A 24,748-nucleotide genomic window follows, 5' to 3' on the forward strand; every position below is an offset into this window, starting at 1 on the left:
GTTTCCATATCACTATTGTAGTTGTGATTCTTTATGCTCTTTTATTGGTTAAGACTATAACATAACCTCATATGGTGTACTTTATTATACTGTGAGCACTTGCTTGACATTTTATGTTAGGTGAGGATCTAAACTGCTAGTTAGTGAAAGGTTTTGTTCAATCATCAACTTATTTTCGTCAGCGTCACTTCTTTGTTTACTGGCTGTGGGGCACCGTTCGCATACAGTAATTTTCACTCTTACGTACATTTTATACATCTGTGTGACCTAGGCGATGGACATGCCACATAGGCAGACTAATTAGAACTTTGAATTTTTAAGTTTTTTATTACTCAGCTATAATTTATTGTGGCATACGTGCCAACGAAGACCGTTTTATCGAAAGAATTTGTCCGTTCCCCTGAGGTTCTGACGCTGAATCTGGCTGCGTAAGGCAGCATGGTACGTGCAGGAGGAGCGTTTGAGATTAGAGGAGCTCACTTGTTGACTTCGGCTACACTTGAAGAACGTCGATCAAAATTGCAAGCTCTGTCCTTCACTGGCACCATACTAGGTGTCCGCCCCCGGTAGCTGACTGGTCGCTGGGAGTTGTGGCGTACTCCTGTAATCCAAGCTACTGGGAGGCCGTTTTGCGGGAGAGAACTGTGAAAACACCCACAGTTTCGGTCATCTTGTGAGCTCCAAGGCGTCCGTGGTGCCTTCCTGTACATGGACACACACGTTTCGCGAGTTCAAGTTTCGCGTTAGTCAATCTTTTGCCGGCTCTCTGTAATAAAAAAAACTGAGTTCACCGATCAACAACGAATCTAAACGGGTGTCTTACGACGTCCGCCCTGAGCAGATACAACGAATGAAAGAGAACAAAATGAGATTAAAAAATAAGTGGTCAGCGCGACAGACTGTCAATCCTAAGGGCTCGGGTTCGATTCCCGGCTGGGTCGGAGATTTTTCTCTGCTCAGGTACTGGGAGTTGTGTTGTGCTAATCATCATCATTTCATCCCCATCGACACGCAAGCCGCCGAAAGGGCGTCAAATTGAAAGACTTACACCAGGCGAGTGGTCTACGCGACGGGAGGCTCTCGTCACACGCCATTATTATTACTATAATAGGTGGGGCGTATTTCCCACATAACTTCTTTGTGTGCAATGTCTCAACTGCATATTTAAAGCGACGACCTCTTTTTCCCACCAAGAACGGCTTAATATTGTAATGAACTTTATATTCTAATGAACGCTCCGTAAAATTGCCATTTCTTTTCTATCGTGTCCATGCACAATCTGGCCTTGCACGTAGATGCCATTTTCTCGATAAAATCGTAGTCATCGCACGCTGATAGTAACACATAACAAGCACTATCTTATCAGGAGAGCAGTAGCTAATCAGTACGAGGTGAGCTGTATCGCTGGAACTGAAGCAGCGTTGCTCACTACTGTTGTGACTGTTGAACTACGTGCGCATTACCATTCCGTGTACCCGCAGAGCATGGAGACGCCGGAGGGTTTTAGGATAGTGCGGGCGCAGCCATCGGACCGCGACCGCGTGGAGCGGCTGGCGAGGACCGCCTTCTACCCGGACGAGCCGATGAACGTCGCTCTGGGCAACACCAGGGGGCCGCCCACGGACCAGCTGCTGTTCCTCTCGGCGCTCGACGAACCTCACTCGCTGATCGCCGAGGACGCCAGCACCGGAGAGGCCGTCGGCATGTGCATCAACGGCATCGTCTCGCCCGAAGTCCACGAGAAGAAGAAACAACTACAGGTGCGCCGCCCTAGTAAGAGCAAGATGCGTCTGAAATATCGTACTACATGTTCCTCTAGTTATTTGCGTTTGTTCTTCACCACATTTCATATTTTCTGTGAATATTTTCACCTCTGTACCACGTAGCTCTAATAATGTAATTACAATCTGACTTTCTCTGTAATGTTGTTTCCTTCTTAATTATACTACTGGCCATTAAAATTGCTACACCACGAAGATCACGTGCTTCAGACGCGAAATTTAACCGACAGGAAGAATATGATGTGATATGCAAATGATTAGCTTTTCAGAGCATTCACACAAGGTTGGCGCCAGTGGCGACACCTACAACGTGCTGACATGAGGAAAGTTCCCAACCGATTTCTCATACACAAACAGCAGTTGACCGGCGTTGCCTGGTGAAACGTTGTTGTGATGCCTCGTGTAAGGAGGAGAAGTGCGTACCATCACGTTTCCGACTTTGATAAAGGTCGGATTGTAGCCTATCGCGATTGGGGTTTATCGTATCTCGACATTGCTTCTCGCGTTGGTCGAGATCCAATGACTGTTATCAGAATATGTAATCGGTGGGTTCAGGAGGGTAATACGGAACGCCGTGCTGGATCCCAACGGCCCACGTATCACTAGTAGTCGAGATGACAGGCGTCTTACCCGCATGGCTGTAACGGATCGTGCAGCCACGTCGCGATCCCTGAGTCAACAGATGGGGACGTTTGCAATACAACAACCATCTGCACGAACAATTCGACGACGTTTGCAACAGCATGGACTATCAGCTCTGAGACCATGGCTGCAGTTACCCTTGACGCTGCATCACAGACAGGAGTGCCTGCGATGGAGTACTCAACGACGAATCTTGGTGCACGAATGGCAAAACGTCATATTTTCGGATGAATCCAGGTTCGGTTTACAGCATTGGAAGCACGTATTCGTCATCCCCATACTGGCGTATCGCCCAGCGTGATGGTATGGTGTGCCATTGGTTTCACGTCTCGGTCACCTCTTATTCGCACTGACGGCACTTTGAACAGTGGACGTTACATTTCAGATGTGTTACGACCCTACATTTCAGCAGGATAATGCACGACCGTATGTTGCAGGCCCTGTACGGGCCTTTCTGGATACAGAAAATGTTCGACTGCTGCCCTGGCCAGCCCATTCTTCGGATCTCTCACCAACTGAAAACGTCTGATCAATGGTGACCGAGCTCGTCACAATACGCCAGTCACTACTCTTGACGAACTGTGGTATCGTGTTGAAGCTGCATGGGCAGCCATCCAAGCTCTGTTTGACTCAATGCCCAGGCGTATCAAGGACGTTATTACGGCCAGAGGTGGTTGTTTTTGGTACTGATTTCTCAGAATCTATGCACCCAAACTGCGTTAAAATGTAATCACAAGTCAGTTCTAGTATAATGTATTTGTCCAATGAATACCCGTTTATCATCTGCATGTCTTCTTGGTGTAGCAATTTTAATGGCCAGTAGTGTATAATTCATTGTGAAAAGTAGAATTGTGAGCTCAGCAGAGATTGGTCTTCCTGCTGACGTTCGACAACCTATGCACTCGCTAGTTACAGCTGAAAACGAGACGTGGAAGAGAAATCGCTTAACCACTGTCCGTCACCTAAAAGACTTGGCGGGAGTTTTCTCTTGCATTTGGACCTAGCTATCTGGAACGTGTGTGCTTCACAAAAGCCCTTAACGACTTCTATACAAAAGGCCATATTTACATTTGTAATTAGATGATCTATCGGCCCCGTTAAGGCCGCCTGGCGGCCTTACAAACCATCCTGGGAGTGCCAAACAATTAAAAAAATAAGTAAATAAATAAATAAACAAGAACTTCTGATGTAGTTCGTGGACTAGGGATAGCGTCTTTCACTGCTTATCAAACTATGATGGGTCCCAGGTTCTATCCTCGCAGATTCTATCCCAGCTACTACATAAATTTTGAGTAAATGTCATCAGCAAGGTTGGCGTAAGAATTCCGCTACTAGAAGTCAAATTCGTCCTACGAACAGCCTCGTCAAAGAGAGCGGAGGAGTGGGCAGAGGTATGGGATATACTGTTGTCTTACGTGTGGGAAATTGCCCCTATAATTCGGAGGAATTCGCAATGATCAACGGCATAAGGATGCAGAAGGCCTTCTGCATTGGAAACCACTGAAATAAAGACACGCTATGGCCTGTAATGGAAAAAATTTCATAGTGCTCCCTCCACTGATAAAAGAAATTCTGGATTAGTCACTCATACAAATCTGTGGAAGTGAATGCCTAAGGAGAGGCAACCGTAACAAAAAATCTGAATAATCAACAAAAAAAAATCTACAAATCGGAGCGTCGTATATCATGAATGTGGTAGCAAATCTAAAAATCTGACAACAGAAATTGTAAGCTTCAGTTTATAGTAGACTCAGAGACCTGAAATGGACAGAAGATAAGGACTTCTGGTCAGACGAATACAGGATAGTATAGACAGATCAAGCAATTCCATCAGATTACGGGATGGTGGTCTACGGGCATACAGCTAACGCCCGATATGTGTTCCAAAGAGTACACATTGGGCCCATTTCCTGGCCATCAATTTGAGGTCACTGTAATGCCCATCAAACAACTGTAGTACGATTCTGACCTTGAAACACCAACAGTTACCCTGTAGGAATATGTCATCGCCATAGCGGGAGACTTCAAGCGATGCAGTTGGTCCACAATAATGTTCACGCAGTTCATTGCTCTTATGATGCCTTCGAATACCACCGCAGGTCTCATGGAAAATCAACTAAATGTACCATCATAATTCTGCCTCACCGACCTGCATCTGTGGTCCTGTCAATGTTTCAGGTAACCATTTGCCGGGATGACGCCGTGTAAGGCCCCAACCATCGACCTGTTTTTTCCTCTACAGTTCCCTCTAGTACCATGTAAGTGAGTCCCTGATGTCTGGACAGGTGTCTTATCATCGCGTACCTTCTCCTTGTCAATTTACTTTTTATACCTGGGTTTCACAGTCATGTAGAACTTTATAAAAGACAGAGTATTTACGCCAGTGACCGTAACACTTTCTTTATTTGACAATTGTAACAGCGTCACGAATGTTTTAAATACTAATGACAACGACATATAAATGTGTCAGCTAATTTTAAATTGATATGGCCTAAAGCGACAAAAATCTGCACTTGATAATGTCCTAAGGCCGAAATTGCAATCGTGAAATAAAGAAAGTTTTAGTCACTGGCGTAAATATGATGTCTTTTATAAAGTTCTCCTTGTCAGTTTTTCCACATATTCCTTTCCTCACCGATTCTGCTTGGAACCTCCTTATTTCTTACCTTATCAATCCACTTAAGTTTCAAAATTTGTCTGTAGCACCACGTTTCAAATCCTTCGATTCTCTTTAGTTCTGGTTTTCCAACAGTCAATGTTTCACATACATACAATGCTGTTCTCTAAACGTACGTTCTCAGAAATTTGTTCCGTAAATCAAGGCCTATGGTCGATACTAGTAGAATTTTCTTGGCCAGGAAAGCCCTATTTCCGGTGTTACTCTGCTTTTGATGTGCTACTTGCTCCGTCCGTCATTGTTTCTTTTGCTGGCTGGGTAGTAGAATTCCTTAACTTCATCCACTTATCTACTTCGTTGCCACCAATCCTGATGTTAAGTTTCTCGCTGTTCTCGTTTTTGCTACTTCTTATGACTTTCTTCGATTTATTTTCAGTCAATATTCTTTACTCATTACAGCTTTCATTCCGTTCAGCAGATCCTGTAATTCTTCTTCACCTTCACTCAGGATAGCAATGTCATCTGCAAATCCTTTCACCTAGAATTTTGATTCCACTCCTGACCCGTTTTTTATATCCATCATCGCTTCTTTCGTGTACTGATTGAACAGTTGGGGTGAAAGACTAGATCCGTGTCTTACAACCTTACAACCTTTTGAATCCGAGCACTTCGTTCTTGGTCATCCACTCTTATTATTCCCTCTTGGCTCTTGTACATATATTTCCCGTCTCTCCCTATAGCTTACCTCTATTTTTCTCAGAGTTTCGAACATCTTACACCATTCCACATTGTCGAACGCTTTTTACAGTTCGATAAATCCTATTAATATGTTTTGATTTCTGTTTAATCGTGCTTCCGTTGTCAACCGCAATGTCAGGAGTGCTTCTATGGTGTATGTACCTTTCCTAAAGCCAAACTGATCGTCATCTAACACGCTCTCAATCTTCTTTTTCATTCTTCTGTATATCATTCTCGTAAGCACCTTGATGCTTGAGCTGTTGATTGTGTGATATTTCTCGCACTTGTCAGCTCTTGCGCTCTTCGGAATTGTGTGGATGATATTTTTTCCGAAAGTCAGATGGTATGCCGCCAGACTCAGACATTCTACATACCAATGTGAATAGTTGTATTTTCGCTATAATGGCTGCCCATTCACCTCTCTTCCTCTTACATTCTTTCTTTACTGCGTCACATGCCCACAATTTATCCTGGAGGTATTCACCTTCTTGATGGGCAGTTGGACTGTTGGCTCATCAGTCTACGTAAACCGCATTGTGCAAGATCTAGACTTCCTGATTAGCATCATGCTTGTTTGTGCTGCCTTGGTAAAATTATTGGCACGCTTTCACTACGGATGGACACGACATTGTATTTGGTCCATACACCACCAGAATTTAAAGGCGAATATATGTGCAAGTTAGACGTTTTACATACAAGAATTGTACTGTATGGCATACTTCAACTTTGGAATACGTTTCCAGTTGCCACATCATTTCACTCCCAAACCATTACCCACCTGTTATCCGTACCGATGGAGAGCTGTGTCTGCGGGACACCCGGAAGAATGGGCCACCCTTGTTGCTCAACCGTCTAAGCGGCACTGAATGAGTAACTCAGTGTCTGAATGGAGACAGTGAAGTTATACAGTAAACTTCAGGTAGTAACAGCAAATGAAGTGTTCAAAAACCACAAAAATAGGAGGTATACATGGAAAAGTGGTGGAAACACGTGAAGATACCAGCCGGATTACGTCATGGTGGGACAGGTATTCTGATATCAGATATGTATTGTAATCCAAACCCAGGAGCAGATCTAGATCCTGATCATAATTTATTATGATGTAGAGACGGATGAAGCTTAAGAGAATCGCCAGGCAGAATTTACGCTGACGAACGATGATATGCATTTGAAATTTCCTGAGGATTCGGGTAATGCAAAAATAATACCACTGTATGCAGTTCCATTGAAGAGGAATACACATATATCGAAACAGCTGCCACAGAAGCTGGACTGACAAATGTATGTCCAAGGAAGGTAACTGCGTAGAACCATTGGGTAACAGAAGAAATATTCCGACTGACCGACGAATGCAGGAGGTACAAAAATGCTAAGAAAAAGACAGGAATACTTGTATGCAACTTACGACTGAAACGAGCATAAAGTGAATGGAAGCTAAAACGAAATGATTGCAGGAAGAACGTGAAGAAATCAAACAATAATGGTGATCGAAAAAGCAGATTCGGCACAGAGAAAAAGCGAAAGAAACTTCGGTAAAATTAAAGACAAAGTTATAAATATTAAGCAAAAAATGTTTCTGAGGTCATCAGTCCCCTAGACTTAGAACTACGCGAACCTAACTAACCTAAGGACATGACACACACCCATGTCCGAGGCAGGATTCGAACCTGCGACCGTAGCAGCCACGTGGTTCCGGGATGAAAAATATTAAGCGTGAAGGAGAAGTTCCGTTGCTAAACGTTCAGCATAGAACGGGTAGACGGCACGAATACTCTGAACGCATCTGTGAGTGGGAGAATATGTCTTATAACGTGATAACAGAAGAAATGGAAGTAAATTTGAAGACCTAGGAGAGTCAGTATTACAGCCAGAATTTAACACAGCTTTAGAAGACACACTGTCAAATAAGGGTGAAGCCATAGACAACGTTCCTCCGAAATTCCTAAAATCATATGGGGAGTGGCAGCCAAACGACTATTGAAGTTGGTGTGTAGAATCTATGAGACTGGAGACATATCATCAGACACGGAAAAACATCGACAACTCAGTTTCAAAGGCAGCAGTGGCAGACAAAAGTGAGTACTGCATAGTCATAGTAATGGTTTCTTGCATCGTACTTGTCTACAAGAACAATGTATAGGAGAATGGAGCAAAAAATCGAGATTCTGTTACATGATGCTCAGTTCCTCTTAATGACAGGTAACTGACCCAGAGACGCATTTCGGTTCATAATGGAAGCAAGACAAGAAAAATGAGGATACGTTCATTGAAAGTGTCGACCAAGAAAGAGAGTTCAGCAGTGTAAAATAGTGCCAGATGTTCAAAATTCTCAGAAAAAGTGATTGTATGCTACAGGAAAAGGCAGGTAATACATGATTTGTATAAGAATCAAGAAGGAACAATAAGACTGGAAAGTAAAGAACGAAATGCTCTGATTAAAAGTTTTTGTCCACAACAGTTCAGTCTACCGAAGGAACAAAGACGGAAATAAAAGAAATTTTTAGGGATGGGATTAAAATCAAGCATGAAAGGATATCGATGATGAGATTCGCTGGTGACATTGCTCCACTCAAACTATGCGAGAAAGAATTATTACAGGACGTACTGAATATAAAGTGTTCGCAGAACATTGATACAGAATAAAGCGAAAATTGACGAAAGTAATGTAGAGTGGTAGAAATGAGGTTAATCGGAAACCTAATATCGAAATTGGGGGCCTTGAAGTACACTGAAGCGCCAAGGAATACGGCGCATCGGTCGGCAACGCCTATATAACACAACAAGTGCGTGGCGCAGTTGTCAGATCGGTTACTGCTGCTACGATGGCACGTTATCAGGATTTAAGTTTCAACATGGTGTTGTAGTCAGCGCACGAGCGATGGGGCACAGCATCTCCGAGGTCGTGATGATAGTGTGGATATTCCCGTACAACCATTTCACGAGTGTACCGTGATTATCAGGATGCGGAAAAATATCAAATCTCCGACACTGCTGCGGCGGGAACTAGATCCTGCAAGATCGGGACCAACGCCATCTGGAGAGAATCTTTCAATGTGACGGAGGCGGAACCCTTCCGCAAATTGCTGCAGATTTCAGTTCTGAGCCATCAACAAGTGTCAGCGTGCGAACCATTCAACGAAACATCATCAATATCGGCTTTCGGATCCCAAGGCCCACTCGTGTACTCTTGATGACTGCACCACATAAAGCTTTACTCCTCGCCTGTACCCGTCCACACCGACATTGGACTGTTGATGACTGGAAACGTGTTGCCTGGTCTGACGAGTCTCGTTTCAAATTATATCGAGCGGATGGGTGTTTACGGGTATGGAGACAACTTCATGACTCCGTGGACCCTGCATGTCAACAGGGGAATGTTCAAGCTGTTGGAGGCTCTGTAATGGTGTGGAGCGTATGCAGTTGGAGTGATAGGGGACCGCTGATACGTCTAGATACGACTGTGACACGTACATAAGAATCCTGTCTGATCACCTGCAACTCCTGTCTGATAACCTGCATCCATTCATGTCCATTGTGCGTTCTGATGGATTTGAGCAATACCAGCAGGACAACGCGACAGCCACACGTCCAGAATTGCCGCAGAGTGGCTCCAGGAACACTCTTCTGAGTTTAAACGCTTACGCTGGCCATCTAACTCCCTAGACATGAACATTATTGAGCATATCTGGGATGCCTTGCAACATGCTGTTTAGAAGAGATCTCCACCTCCTCGTACTCTTACGCATTTATGGACAGCCCTGCAGGATTCATGATATAAGTTCCCTCTAGCACTACCTCAGACATTAGTCGTGTCCACGCCACGTCATGCTGCGGCACTTCTGCGTGCTCGCGGGGCCCTACAAGATATTAGGCTGGTGTAGCAGTTTCTTTGGCTCTTGTAACGTGTAATATGTAAAACCAAAATGCAACCAGTCGTCCATTGAGTGGTGGCAAATAGCCTTAAGCTCCGTCAAATGGCCGTTGGCGTGTACGGCATGATACGTCTGAAAGCAAATTACGAGGGAGCGTCATGGTCTGTGGAATGTGTTCCTGCCATTCCTTAGATGATATCGTGTTCTGTAAGACACAGTGGATCAACAAAAGTATGCATCCATCCTTGTTGACCATGTCCACCCCTATATGCAGTTTGTTTCTCCTTTTCAAGATTTCATCTATCAGTTGGACAAAGGAATGTGTCACATGGTTTGTAGTCTACGTGCGTGTTTCTAATAGCACCAGGATGAGTTTAGCATTCTCCCCTGTCTACCACCCTCCCAGGATTTAAACCTAATCGAGAATCTGTGGGAAGACCTCAGTGGGTCTGTTCGCGCCATAGATCCTCAGACCGGAAACCTAGCGCAGCTGGCCACTGTATTGGAGTCGACATGGGTCCCATCCCTGTTAATACCTTCCAGTGTCTGACTCTTTTCATGCACGTCTCGCAGTGGACAGCGCCCCAAAAGGTGGTTATTCAGCATGTCGAAAGGTGATCACGTAATGTAACTGGATAGCATATGTTACTCAGAATAGAAGAAACCGGTATGTCTCTGCCTGTGCACGCGCGTGTGTGTGTGAGTGTGTTTGTGTGTGTGTGTGTTTGTGTGTTTGTGTTTTTACAGTCCAGAGAACTGATAGTTAAGAAGAAATTAAATATGTGCTAAGTGCAACATAAAACAAGAACCTGTGAAATAAATAAAAGCTACAACATATGGAATGTAAGTATAGGTAAATCAGTAGGAAGTCAACAGATTAGGTTTGTATCTCATTAATGGGTAACAGAAAGAAGATAAAGCCAAACACATACACAGACACAAACACGCGAAACACTCAAATGGTATACTCATTTTATTACAAATTCGGCAGCTTTGTTCGATTTTTTTCTTCTGCTTATTGTGTTCACCATTTGATTAACATGCATAAATATTGATGCATAAAAGGACAGCTAACTTCTTTTTTCTTTTTGTAATATTGTCCACTCACCTTCATAGTATTATAATGGTCTGCTCAACAGATCACACTGAAGGGCTATAGTATCAGAAGTTCATGTACAATGCAGTACATTGTTTTTCTCTTTGTGAGTGGGACGGGGAGGAAGGTAGACGCAAGCTTGAGAGATAAATATGTCGCACACGTTTTCAACAGTTATTTGATTTGTTTCTACTTGTAAATAACTGTGCTTAGTGGGAGCTTGTACGTAGAATGTGCTAAATAAGACGCCAGTGTGTTACCAGTATGCAAAATTATGTGCTGACGTACAAAAAAGACAGAAATGCACAAATATCGAAATGAAGTAAAGAAGGAGCAGACTGTTTTTCGAGACATTTTCAAAGATACATGCAAGCCGTTCTGCAATGCCATAGTAGAGAAGTGTATTAGAACCGACTCGACAGTTCTATATGTAGTGGCATGGCAAGACAGCCAAGCCACTCGGAGGTAGCCGAAAGGCACGCTTTAAAAGCTCACGCAGTCTGGCGTGAGGTCTGGAACAAGGTAAAGTAATTATCCTGTAAAGAAAAGAACGTAGTTCCTGGAATACTTAACTTTAATCCACAATTGTAGAACATCGTTCTTGATGATACATGCTTCACATAATAAATATCAATTGAATACGGCGCCTTGCTAGGTCGTAGCAAATGACGTAGCTGAAGGCTATGCTAACTATCGTCTCGGCAAATGAGAGGGTATTTGTCAGTGAACCTTTCCTAGCAAAGTCGGCTGTACAACTGGGGCGAGTGCTAGTAAGTCTCTATAGACCTGCCGTGTGGTGGCGCTCGGTCTGCAATCACTGACAGTGGCGACACGCGAGTCCGACGTATACTAATGGACCGCGGCCGATTTAAAGGCTACCACCTAGCAAGTGTGCTGTCTGGCGGTGACACCACACTATACAGTGCCATAAAAACCTAAAAATAATTGTGGCTGTCCCAGAAAAAAAATGTTAGATTAGATTAGCTTATGTATCTGCTTTCATTCCAATTGATCCGTAGTGAGGAGGTCCTCCAGGATGTAGAACATGTCAGAATAACAACAATACATAAAAAATATTTACAACTAAAACAAATAAGCTAATGTACCATTCCACAGGTCCCAAGTGGAATGATCGTCATTTTTTAATGTACACTATATGAAAGAGTAATTTTACAAATACTAATGCACTCAATTTAAAATAAAAAAGTTTTTTTACTTATTTATAAGGTAATAAACGTGTAATGCAACTAATATAATACTTATTTGCAATGAACACATTACTGCACTGAAATGGTGCAGAAGTTAGATTGTACTTACACACACACACACACACACACACACACACACATATTTATAAGGAACACATAACTGCACTGACATTGTGCAGAAGTTATATTGTACTTATGTATATACACAAATCAGTTGGTTTTTCTGAGAAATTCATCAACGGAGCAGAAGTAATTGGCCACCAATAAATCCTTTAGGATTCTCTTAAACTGAATTTCATTGGTTGTTATGCTTTTTATGGCTGCTGGAAAGTTACTGAAAATGTGTGTTCCTGCATAATGCACACCTTTTTGTACAAGACTAAGTGAGTTTAAATCCTTGTTATTCTTATTTCTAGTATTGATTTCATGAATTGAGCTGTTGGTTTGAAAAAGTGATATATTTTTAATGACAAATTTCATTAAGAAATACATATATTGGGAAGCAGTAGTTAGTATCCCTAGTTCCCTAAACAGGCTTCTGCAGGATGTTCTTGAGTTCGCACCACATATAACTCTTACTGCACGTTTTTGTGCCCGGAAAACTTTAGCTTGGCTTGATGAATTACCCCAAAACGTATTCCCATATGACATTATGGAATGAAAGTAAGCATATGTCTGACACTATTCGCATTCCAAATAGAGATTTGTTAAGTCGCTTCAGCAGTTCTGTGGTGTGCTCCTCCCAGTTGAATTTATTATCAAGCTGTAATCCCAAGAATTTAACACTGTCCACTTCTTCTATCTGCTTGTCATCGTATGTTAGGCATATACTCGTGGGACAACCCTTACAAGTTCTGAACTGCATGTAGTGTGTTTTTCAAAGTTTAGTGAGAAGGAATTGGCTAGGAACCAGTGATTAATCTCCACAAATATTTTATTAGCTGATCTTTCTAAGACTACAGTTGATTTGCTATTTATTGCAATGTATGTATCATCGGCAAACAAAACGAACTTGGCATCTGGTAATGGTACTGATGAAAGGTCATTGATTTACACAAGAAAAAGTAATGGCCCCAAAATGGAACCTTGTGGGACCCCACATGTAATTAGTTCCCAGTTGTATGATGCCTGATAGCTTGATACATGTCCATTTCCTAATAACACCAGGTACATCTGACCTGTGCCACGTGGACAAGGAAAGAGCCTAGTTTATTTCAGGTATCGAATAAAATCTACAGCACTAGTCATGTAATGACATTCAAAATTAATAGGGAGCATCACGGGCAAACCTTCACCTTCCAGTGGTTACGTGACCATGGTGGCAACACAAAATCTGTTTGCACAGCTCTGGATAACTTCAGACGTATTTCCACTCTGTGGCTGTACTGACAGGAGGGTGTGCCGGTGTTGCAGCCGCAGGACGAAGTGCTGCGCACGGTGCTGCGCGTGCTGCGAGCGGTGTGGGCCGAGGCGGACGTGTGGTCGCGGACGGCTGCTCGGAGCGCGCTCGAGGTGCGCATCCTGGCCGTGGCTAGTTCGGCGCGCGGCCGCGGCCTGGCTGCGGCGCTGTTAGCGGAGTCGCTGCGGATGGCCAAGGAGGAGTTGCGGCTGCCGCTGGCGCTCATCCTCTGTACCAGCGCATTCTCCGCCAAGCTGTCGCAGCAAGCGGGCATGCGGCTCGTCTACGAGAAGCCGTACTGCCAAACCGATATGCCGGCGCAGCCGCCACAGCCGCACGACAGGATCGCGATTTACATGCTGGACCTGCAGCAGTAGCAGGTAACTTGACATTGTTTACAGTGTATACCAGTGTGTTCAATAAGCAATGTAGCTAGTGGACTTTTTCACTCATCTACATCTACATTTATACTCCGCAAGCCACCCAACGGTGTGTGGCGGAGGGCACTTTACGTGCCACTGTCATTACCTCCCTTTCCTGTTCCAGTCGCGTATGGTTCGCGGGAAGAACGACTGCCGGAAAGCCTCCGTGCGCTCTCAAATCTCTCTAATTTTATATTCGTGATTTCCTCTGGAGGTATAAGTAGGGGGAAGCAATATATTCCATACCTCATCCAGAAGCGCACCCTCTCGAAACCTGGACAGCAAGCAACACCGCGATGCAGAGCGCCTCTCTTGCAGAGTCTGCCACTTGAGTTTGCTAAACATCTCCGTATCGCTATCACGCTTACCAAATAACCCTGTGACGAAACGCGCCGCTCTTCTTTGGATCTTTTCTATCTCCTCAGTCATCCCGACCTGGTACAGAACCCACACTGATGAGCAATACTCAAGTATAGGTCGAACGAGTGTTTTGTAAACCACTTCCTTTCTTGATGGACTACATTTTCTAAGGACTATCCCAACGAATCTCAACCTGGCACCCGCCTTACCAACATTTAATTGAATAGTTACGTACATTTATTCTATTGCGGGTGGACTGGCAGATGTCCAAGTATTTCATTATAAAATTTAAGGTAGCAGGGAAATTTTTACCAATACGATAGTGACGCACATTTTCTTTATTATGAGCTTTGTGAGGTGGAAGCTCATCTAAGTTGTCGGTCAAGAATCTAATATGGGAATATATGATCACTCAGATTAAAGTTCTCGAAATTAGCACACATCACTTCACTCCCGCATGCAAATGTCAGCATAGCTGTCTTAAAAGAACTTCTTCTTTTGCTTGCGCCTTTGTCCCCCAGTTTTCGCAGGATCGGCGTGGTTACAATCGGATTTGGCAAGGTTGGTTGGAAGGGGTGGCCGAATGTCCTTCCTGCCGGTACCACAGTTGTTTGCATCTACTTTTTTTTTATTTTTTTTATTTTTTTTTGTTTTGTTTTGTGGTCATCAGTCTACTGACTGGTTTGATGCGGCCCGCCACGAATTCCTTTCCTGTGCTAACCTCTTCATCTCAGAGTAGCACTTGCAACCTACGTCCTCAATTATTTGCTTGACGTATTCCAATCTCTGTCTTCCTTTACAGTTTTTGCTCTCTACAGCTCCCTCTAGTACCATGGAAGTCATTCCCTCATGTCTTAGCAGATGTCCTATCATCCTGTCCCTTCTCCTTATCAGTGTTTTCCACATATTCCTTTCCTCTCCGATTCTGCGTAGAACCTCCTCATTCCTTACCTTATCAGTCCACCTAATTTTCAACATACGTCTATAGCACCACATCTCAAATGCTTCGATTCTCTTCTGTTCCGGTTTTCCCACAGTCCATGTTTCACTACCATACAGTGCTGTACTCCAGACGTACATCCTCAGAAATTTCTTCCTCAAATTATGCCGGTATTTGATATTAGTAGACTACTCTTAACCAGATGTGCCTTTTTTGCCATTGCGAGTCTGCTTTTGATGTCCTCCTTGCTCCGTCGGTCATTGGTTATTTTACTGCCTAGGTAGCAGAATTCGTTAACTTCATTGACTTCGTGACCATCAATCCCGATGTTAAGTTTCTCGCTGTTCTCATTTCTACTACTTCTCATTACCTTCGATTTATTCTCAGTCCATTCTGTTTATTCAGTAGACTGTTCATCCCACTCAGCAGATCATGTAATTCTTCTTCACTTTCATTCACGATAGCAATGTCATCAGCGAATCGTATCGTTGCTATCCTTTCACCTTGAATTTTAGTTTCACTCCTGAACCTTTCTTTTATTTCCATCATTGCTTCCTCGATGTACAGGTTGAAGAGTAGGGGCGAAAGGCTACAGCCATGTCTTACACCCTTCTTAATACGAGCACTTCGTTCTTGATCGTCCACTCTTATTATTCCCTCTTGGTTGTTGTACATATTGTATATGACCCGTCTCTCCCTACAGCTTACCCCTACTTTTTTCAGAATCTCGAACAGCTTGCACCATTTTATATTGTCGAACGCTTTTTCCAGGTCGACAAATCCTATGAAAGTGTCTTGATTTTTCTTTAGCCTTGCTTCCATTATTAGCCGTAACGTCAGAATTGCCTCTCTCGTCCCTTTACTTTTCCTAAAGCCAAACTGATCGTCATCTAGCGCATTCTCAATTTTCTTTTCCATTCTTCTGTATATTATTCTTGTAAGCAGCTTCGATGCATGACCTGTTAGTTGATTGTGCGATAATTCTCGCACTTGTCAGCTCTTGCCGTCTACGGAATTGTGTGGACGATGCTTTTCCGAAAGTCAGATGGTATATCGCCAGACTCATATATTCTACACACCAACGTGAATAGTCGTTTTGTTGCCACTTCCTCCAATGATTTTAGAAATTCTGATGGAATGTTATCTATCCCTTCTGCCGCCAAAGCTCTTTTAAATTCCGATTCTAATACTGGATCCCCTATTTCTTCTAAATCGACTCCTGTTTCTTCTTCTATCACATCAGACAAATCTTCACCCTCATAGAGGCTTTCAATGTATTCTTTCCACCTATCTGCTCTGTCCTCTGCATTTAACAGTGGAATTCCCGTTGCACTCTTAATGTTACCACCGTTGCTTTCAATGTCATCAAAGGTTGTTTTGACTTCCCTGTATGCTGAGTCTGTCCTTCCGACAATCATATCTTTTTCGATGTCTTCACATTTTTCCTGCAGCCATTTCGTCTTAGCTTCCCTGCACTTCCTATTTATTTCATTCCTCAGCGACTTGTATTTCTGTATTCCTGATTTTCCCGGAACATGTTTGTACTTCCTCCTTTCATCAATCAACTGAAGTATTTCTTCTGTTACCCATGGTTTCTTCGCAGCTACCTTCTTTGTACCTATGTTTTCCTTCCCAACTTCTGTGATGGCCCTTTTTAGAGATGTCCATTCTTCTTCAACTGTACTGCCTACAGCGCTATTGCTTATTGCTGTATCTATAGCGTTAGAGAACTTCAAACATATCTCGACATTCCTTAGTACTTCCTTATCCCACTTCTTTGCGTATTGATTCTTCCTGACTAATGACTTGAACTTCAGCCTACTCTTCATCAGAACTATATTGTGATCTGAGTCTATATCTGCTCCTGGGTACGCCTTACAATCCAGTATCTGATTTCGGAATCTGTGTCTGACCATGATGTAATCTAATTGAAATCTTCCCGTATCTCCCGGCCTTTTCCAAGTATACCTCCTCCTCTTGTGATTATTGAACAGGGTATTCGCTATTACTAGCTGAAACTTGTTACAGAACTCAATTAGTCTTTCTCCTCTTTCATTCCTTGTCCCAAGCCTGTCCTGTAACCTTTTCTTCTCCTCCTTCCCCTACAACTTCATTCCAGTCGCCCATGACTATTAGATTTTCGTCCCCCTTTACAAACTGCATTACCCTTTCAATATCCTCATACACTTTCTCTATCTGTTCATCTTCAGCTTGCGACGTCGGCATCTATACCTGAACTATCGCTGTCGGTCTGCTGTCGATTCTGATTAGAACAACCCGGTCAGTGAACTGTTCACAGTAACACACCCTCTGCCCTACCTTCCTATTCATAACGAATCCTACACCTGTTATACCATTTTCTGCTGCTGTTGATATTACCCGATACTCATCTGACCAGAAATCCTTGTCTTCCTTCCACTTCACTTCACTGACCCCTACTATATCTAGATTGAGCCTTTGCATTTCCGTTTTCAGATTTTCTAGTTTCCCTACTACGTTCAAGCTTCTGACATTCCACGCCCCGACTTGCAGAACGTTATCCTTTCGTTGATTATTCAATCTTTTTCTCATGGTAACCTCCCCCTTGGCAGTCCCCTCCCGGAGATCCGAATGGTGGACTATTCCGGAATCTTTTGCCAATGAAGAGATCGTCATAACACTTCTTCAAATACAGGCCACATGTCCTGTGGATACACGTTACGTGTGTTTAATGCAGTGGTTTCCATTGCCTTCTGCATCCTCATGACGTTGACCATTGCTGATTCTTCCGCCTTTAGGGGCAATTTCCCACCCCTAGGACAAGAGAGTGCCCTGAACCTATATCCGCTCCTCCGCCCTCTTTGACAAGGCCGTTGGCAGAATGAGGCTGACTTCTTATGCCGGAAGTCTTCGGCCGCCATTGCTGATTATTTATCAACATTTAGGCAGTGGCGGGGATCGAACCCGGGACCGAAGACGTTTTGATTATGAATCAAAGACGCTACCCCTAGACCACGGGTACCTATTGTATCTACTGTAAACCATGAAAGAGAGCGAACGTGTTGCAAATTCTGCGAGTTGTGTAACTGAGGCGTTACGTGGGAACCAGCCCGGTATTCAGCTAGGAGGATGTGGAAAACAGCCTAAGAACCACATCCAGGTTGGCCACCACACCGACTCTCGTCGCTAATCCGATGGGCGGAGTAGATCCGGGGCCGGTGCACCTACCTGAGTCCAGGAAGCAGCTCACTAGCGCTCTCGGCTAACCTGGCGGGTCCGTCTTAACAAACGAATCGTCGAATAATACTAGATATGTTATTAATGTGTCCAAATATCATATTACGTCAAATCCAAAATAGATCTTTCTGTATCATGTATTGCATACAGTCATAACCAAAATTTACACGAATAGACAGTGTGTGGAGGGGGCAAAATCGTAGAGGGAGACCAAGAGATGAATACACTAAGCAGATTCAGAAGGATGTAGGTTGCAGTAAGTACTGGGAGATGAAGAAGCTTGCACAGGATAGAGTAGCATGGAGAGCTGCATCAAACCAGTCTCAGGACCGAAGACCACAGCAACAACAACAGTGTGTACAAAAATTCAGTGCCCAAGCTAACAGCGATTCATAGTCAAAGCATATTTGGTGCCGGATTCGAATCCGACCGCTGCTTACATTTTGAATAATAATCAGCATTGGCAGGGGAAGACTTCCGGCATAAGAAGTCAGCCTCATTCTGCCAACGGGCTTGTCAAAGAGGGCGGAGGTGAGGACAGAGGTTCAGGGCATTCTCTTGTCCTAGGGGTGGTCAACTGCCCCTAAAGGCGGAAGAATCAGCAATGATCAACGACATGAGGATGCAGAAGGCAATGGAAACCACTGCGTTAAAGACACGTAACGTGTATCCACAGGACATGTGGCCTGTAATTGAAGAAGTGTCATGATGATCTCTCCATTGGCAAAAGATTCCGGAATAGTCCCCCATTCGGATCTCCGGGAGGGGACTGCCAAGGGCGAGGTTACCATGAGAAAAAGATCGAATAATCAACCAAAGGATAACGTTCTACGAGTCGGGGCGTGGAATGTCAGATGCTTGAACGTGGTAGGGAAACTAGAAAATCTGAAAATGGAAATACAAAAACTCAATCTAGATATAGTAGGGTGTCAGCGAAGTGGAAAGATGAGATGAGTATTGGATAATATGAACAGCAGCAGAAATTAGTGTAACATCAGTAGGAATCGTTATGAATAGGAATATAGGGCAGAGAGTGTGTTTCTGTGAACAGTTCAGTGACAGGGTCGTTCTTATCAGAATCGACAGTATACCAACATCAACAAAGATAGTTGAGGTATACATGCCGACGTCGCAAGCTGAAGATGAAGAGACAGAGAGGATATTGAAAGGGTAATACAGTACGTAAAGGGGGATGAAAATCCAGTAGTCATGGGGGACTGGAATGCAGACTGAGTTCTCTAACAACTTTCAGCTAGTAATAGCGAATACCCTGTCCAAGAATCACAAGGGAGGAGGTATATTTGGAAAAGGCCGGGTGATGCGGGAAGATTTCAGATTACATTATGCTCAGACAGAGATTCCAAAATCAGATACTGGATTGTAAGGCGTACCCAGGAGCAGACATGGACTCAGATCACAGTATAGTAGTGATGAAGAGTAGGCTGAAGTTCAAGACATTAGTCAGGAAGAATCAATACGCAAGGAAGTTGGATACGGGAGTACTAAGGAATGACGACATACGCTTGAAGTTCACTAAGGCTATAGGTGCAGCAATAAGGAACATCTCAGTAGGCAGTTCAGTTGAAGAGGAATGGATATCTCTAAAAAGGGCCATCATAGAAGTTGGGAAGGAAAACATAGGTACAAAGAAGGTAACTGCGAAGAAACCACGGGTAACAAAGAAATACTTCACTTGATTGATGAAAGGAGGAGGTACAATGCTCTGCGAAACTCAGGAATAGAGAAAACAAGTAGCTGAGGAATGAAATAAATAGAAAGCGCAGGGAGGCTAAGACGAAATGGCTGCAGGAAAAATATGAAGACATCGAAAAAGAAATTATTGTCAGAAGGACAGACTCAGCCTACAGGAAAGTCAAAACAACCTTCAGTGACATTACAAGCAAGGGTGATAACGTTAAGAGTGCAGCGGGAATTCCACTGCTAAATGCAAAGGAGAGAGTGAATAAGTGGAAAGAATACACTGAAAACTTCAATTGGGGGGGGGGGGGGGGGGGAACATTTGTCTGATGTGTTAGAAGAAGAAACAGGAGTCGATTTAGAAGAGACAGGGATCCAGTAATAGAATCAGAATTCAAAACAGCTTTGGAGGACAAGGTCAAGTAAGGCAGAAGTGATGGATAACATTCCGCCAGAATTTCTAAAATAATTGGGGGAAGTGGCAACAAAACGACTATTCACGTTGGTGTGTAGAATATTTGAGTCTGGTGACATATCATCTGACTTTCGGAAAAGCACTATTCACACAATTCCGAAGACAGCAATAACTGCCGAGTGCGAGAATTATCGCATAATCAGCTCAACATCTCACGCATCCAAGTTGCTTACAAGAATAATATACCCAAGAATGGAAAAGAAAATTGAGGATGCGCTAGATGACGATCAGTTTGGCTTTCGGAAAGGTAAAGGCACGAGAGAGGCAATTCTGACGCTGCGATTAATAATGGAAGCAAAGCTAAAGAAAAATCAAGACACTTTCATACGATATATCGATCTAAAAACAGTGTTCGACAATGTAAAATGTTCGAAATTCTGAAAAAAGTAGGTGTAAGCTATATGTACAACAGCCAAGAGGGAATAATGAGAGTGGACGACCAAGAACGAAGTGCTCGTATTAAAAAGGGTGTAAGACAAGGACATAGCCTTTCGCCCCTACTGTTCAATCTGTACATCGAGGAAGAAATGATGGAAATAAAAGAAAGGTTCAGGAGTGAAACTAAAATTCAAGGTGATAGGATAGCAATGATACGATTCGCTGATGACATTGCTATCGTGAATGAAAGTGAAGAAGAATTACATGATCTGCTGAGTGGGATGAACAGTCTAATGAGTAAACAGAATGGACTGAGAATAAATCGAAGGTAATGAGAAGTAGTAGAAATGAGAACAGCGAGAAACTTAACATCAGGATTGATGGTCACGAAGTAGATGAAGTTAAGGAATTCTGCTATGTAGGCAGTAAAATAACCAATGACGTACGGAGCGAGCAGGAGATCAAAGGTAGACTAGCTAGGACAAGAAAGGCATTCCTTCCCAAGATAACTCTACTAATACCAAATATCGGCCTTAATTTGAGGAAGAAATTTCTGAGAATGTACATATGGAGTACAGCTTTGTATCGTATTGAAGCATGGATTGTGGGAAAACCGGAACAGAAGAAAATCGAAGCATTTGAGATGTGATGCTACAGACGAATGTTTAAAATTAGGTGGACTGATAAGGTAAGGAATGAGGAGGTTTAACGCAGAATCGGAGAGGAAAGGAATATGTGAATAACACTGATAAGGAGATGGGACAGAATGATAGGACATTTATTAAGACATGAGGGAATGACATCGATGGTTCTAGAGGGAGCTGTAGAGGGTAAAAACTGTAAAGAAAGATAGATATTGGAATACATACAGCAAATAACTGAGGACGTAGGTTGCAACTGCTGCTCTGAGATGAAGAGGTTGGCACAGGAAAGTAGTTCGTGGTGGGCCGTTTCGTACCAATCAGAAGACTGATGACAAAAAAAAGCATTCATGTGTTGGAAATCCATATTCTTAGAGTATTGAATAATCAGGAGGTTATTATGTGTGTTTGGCAATAAAATGCTGTTAAATGTCTTATTGTTCTGCTCACTATCAGTTTACAATAAATGTTCAAATGAGTACCATTAACCTCAGTGCAGAGCTGTTATCCACACAGGAGAAAGTCTCATGTTCTCACGAAAATTCCTGGTGTGTTCTGGAGTTGTGTGGCTGCTAAAAGCATTCTTGCAACAAATTCCACCTCCGAGTCAACGTAGAATACACCTTAGCTTTGATGTAGCCCCAGGGAAAGAAGTCTGATAGGGTGAGGTCGGAGAATTGGCTAGTCAATGTACAGGTCGTCCACATGTGCAGTGCTGCACTCTGACAAAGTAGCTGTCATGTAAGCGCTAGTGCTACCTACTGTTTACTGGCTCAGTGTCCAACAGTATGACATCGCAGCATGCTACATACTCAGACTAATATATGGTGTAACTGCATTAGACACATTGACTTTTATTTGCTCTATTTCTACATTACTTATCCATGCTCAGTGTTCACACACCATTGGTTTCTTACACATGGTTGCCTTACAAAATATATTTGCTTTTGTCTTTTTTATCATCCTTGTTAGTTTGGGCACTGATTTTTTCAACACCCTGTTGACAACATACAGAGCACGCCTTTTACTGTTTATTAACAGATGTATGTCAACAAAAGAACAACATACATATTTAGACAACTCATTAATTGAATAAAAATGTAAATAAGAAATCATCTCTTATAGGATGTGCTGAAAGATGCCAGGCAGCAGACAAGGATTCTCAGGGGTGGGGGTCGACTGTGGGATGCATGGACAAAATGTACTGGAGATGTAGAGGAGACCGATGTGGTCTAGGTGTGGAGAATTTATGAGCTGGTTGTAACACATACGTTTGTACACCTCGTCAAATCAAATAAAATGTGTAGATAGAAGAGAAAAACTGTGCATAGACTGATGTATCTGCACATTTTGAAATACAGTTTTAAGATGGAGCTGTTGATGGACACCTGTTGTCGTTCAAGTCTGAACAATGTGCAATAATGTCTTCGTGTTTCAAGAAAGCATCCCAAATTGAAATTCGTAAGAAACTGCCCTACCTGTTGGTCTACCAGTGTGGACTGTCCAAGAATCTCCAAAAAAGTTATGTGCCACTTACAACTAACTAACAAGACGTAATAACAGTGGCCGTAAAATATTCTGAGTGATGGAGAGTTGAGTATCAAACCTTGATGATGATGTTAGGTTTCAGTTTAAAGGGATTGATGCTCTCCATTTCAACCAGTTTCTGAGTGAGCATTGCTATGGAAACTGCATGTAATAAGCATTTGTACATGGATGCCTAGCAAAAGGCCATTGCTCACAGCACCACGTCTTCAAGCAGAAAATGACAAAGACATTGAATTGTAGATATGATAAATGCTCAGATTATTCTTTGTTTTGCTTTTTCACAAATCAAATACAGAATGGAATGTCCCATCGGCCCAATCAAGTTAGCATCAACATGAATCTGCATGTTTATTTCAACGCCAAGTGGTGGCTTTTCTTCTACATCTTTCTGATGAGCATGCTGTTGACAGCCACAACATGTAAGATGAGAAAAGATGATGAAACGTACCAATCAACGTCTCAATTTGGTAGTTCTACAGGATATAATCATGAAAAAATTGCTCCAAGTGGACAATGCATCTCTGAAGACAAATGTGGACTGCCTTCATGAGTGAATTGAGGCTATTTTCAAAGTTACAACAGGTGTTGCTTTGTATTAGCGTGATGTATTACGCAGCTGAGGTGATTGAATTTATTGTCATTCCTTTTCTTGTCATTATAGAGGATATCCAATGCTGATTTGTGCGATGGAAACCAGATGAAAATAATGCTGCTTTTCCTATCGGCTACATACATATTTGGACCATAAACTCCATAAAACGCAATTTACTGGTGCAATCATGTAAGATAGAATACATAGAAAGTGATTCACTGCGTCTGGTAATTTACCTACATGCTAATTGTGTTAACTATTGTTTAGTGTGTGTCTGTAAATTTACATTACGCTAATAGTGTTAATTGTTGTTTAGTATATAATGTAATGACTTAAAGCAAATATAGGTATAATATTATTTTTATTCCATACGCCAGTCTAATAGTTTTAACTACATTACCACATGGGTGCGAGTCGATCGCCGTAGACTAATTTCTGCTTGTCTAAATACTTTTCCCCAACAATTTATTCGCTAGCGCACTAACATAAAATTTCAAAAGAAATAACTTTTTTCAGCCATCAGTGCCCATCTTACTATCTACAGTGTGTATAAATGTTAAAAGAATTAATAATGAATATGTCGAAATTTTACAAGTATTGTTGCTGTTCCAGTTACAGTACCTGTGACAAAGATACTGAAACCAAAGCGGTGGAATGCACCTTGCACGTCTTCAGACGAATAAACCATGTCTGTTCAGTCGTCTGTAGATTGTGTGCCTGTAGACAACTGTTCCAGTGGCGGCGGTAAGGTCCCAAGCAAGGCTACCTGCAGTACTCCGTGGCCCTCTGTGGGCACTGATGGTGAGATATCGGTCTACTTGTGGTTTTGCACACTGTTAACGTCCCGTACTGTAGCACCTCGACACGTTTCCTGTTTGCTGGAATCGTTGCCATAATCATGAGATCACACTTTGTGTCACACGGAGGGCCCCTGCTACTACCTCCTGTGTTTGACCAGCCACCAGTCGCCCTAATATTCTACCCCTCATAACGTCATCAATATGTGTTCTTTGGGCCCTTTTAGACACACAGTCACCATTATCACGTCCGAAAACGTCTGCACACTTACTCGCTGCACCGTACTCTGACATGCACCAACACACCTCTGCGTATGTGGACTGCTGC

The 24,748-nt window shown here is 42.9% G+C and overlaps 1 protein-coding gene across 1 annotated transcript in view; it reads left to right on the forward strand.

Annotated features, from left to right (window-relative positions):
• Positions 1 to 24,748, forward strand: part of LOC124622355 — a 70,693-nt gene that overhangs the window by 41,773 nt on the left and 4,172 nt on the right. Inside the window, exons 2-3 of the mRNA XM_047148036.1 lie at positions 1,482 to 1,760; positions 13,368 to 13,733. Coding sequence (XP_047003992.1) covers positions 1,485 to 1,760; positions 13,368 to 13,730 — 639 coding nt within the window. The 5' untranslated portion in view covers positions 1,482 to 1,484 and the 3' untranslated portion in view covers positions 13,731 to 13,733. The remainder of the gene's footprint in view (positions 1 to 1,481; positions 1,761 to 13,367; positions 13,734 to 24,748) is intronic.

This window comes from Schistocerca americana, chromosome 1, assembly GCF_021461395.2.
Source record: "Schistocerca americana isolate TAMUIC-IGC-003095 chromosome 1, iqSchAmer2.1, whole genome shotgun sequence".
Classification (NCBI taxonomy): Eukaryota; Metazoa; Arthropoda; class Insecta; order Orthoptera; family Acrididae; genus Schistocerca; species Schistocerca americana.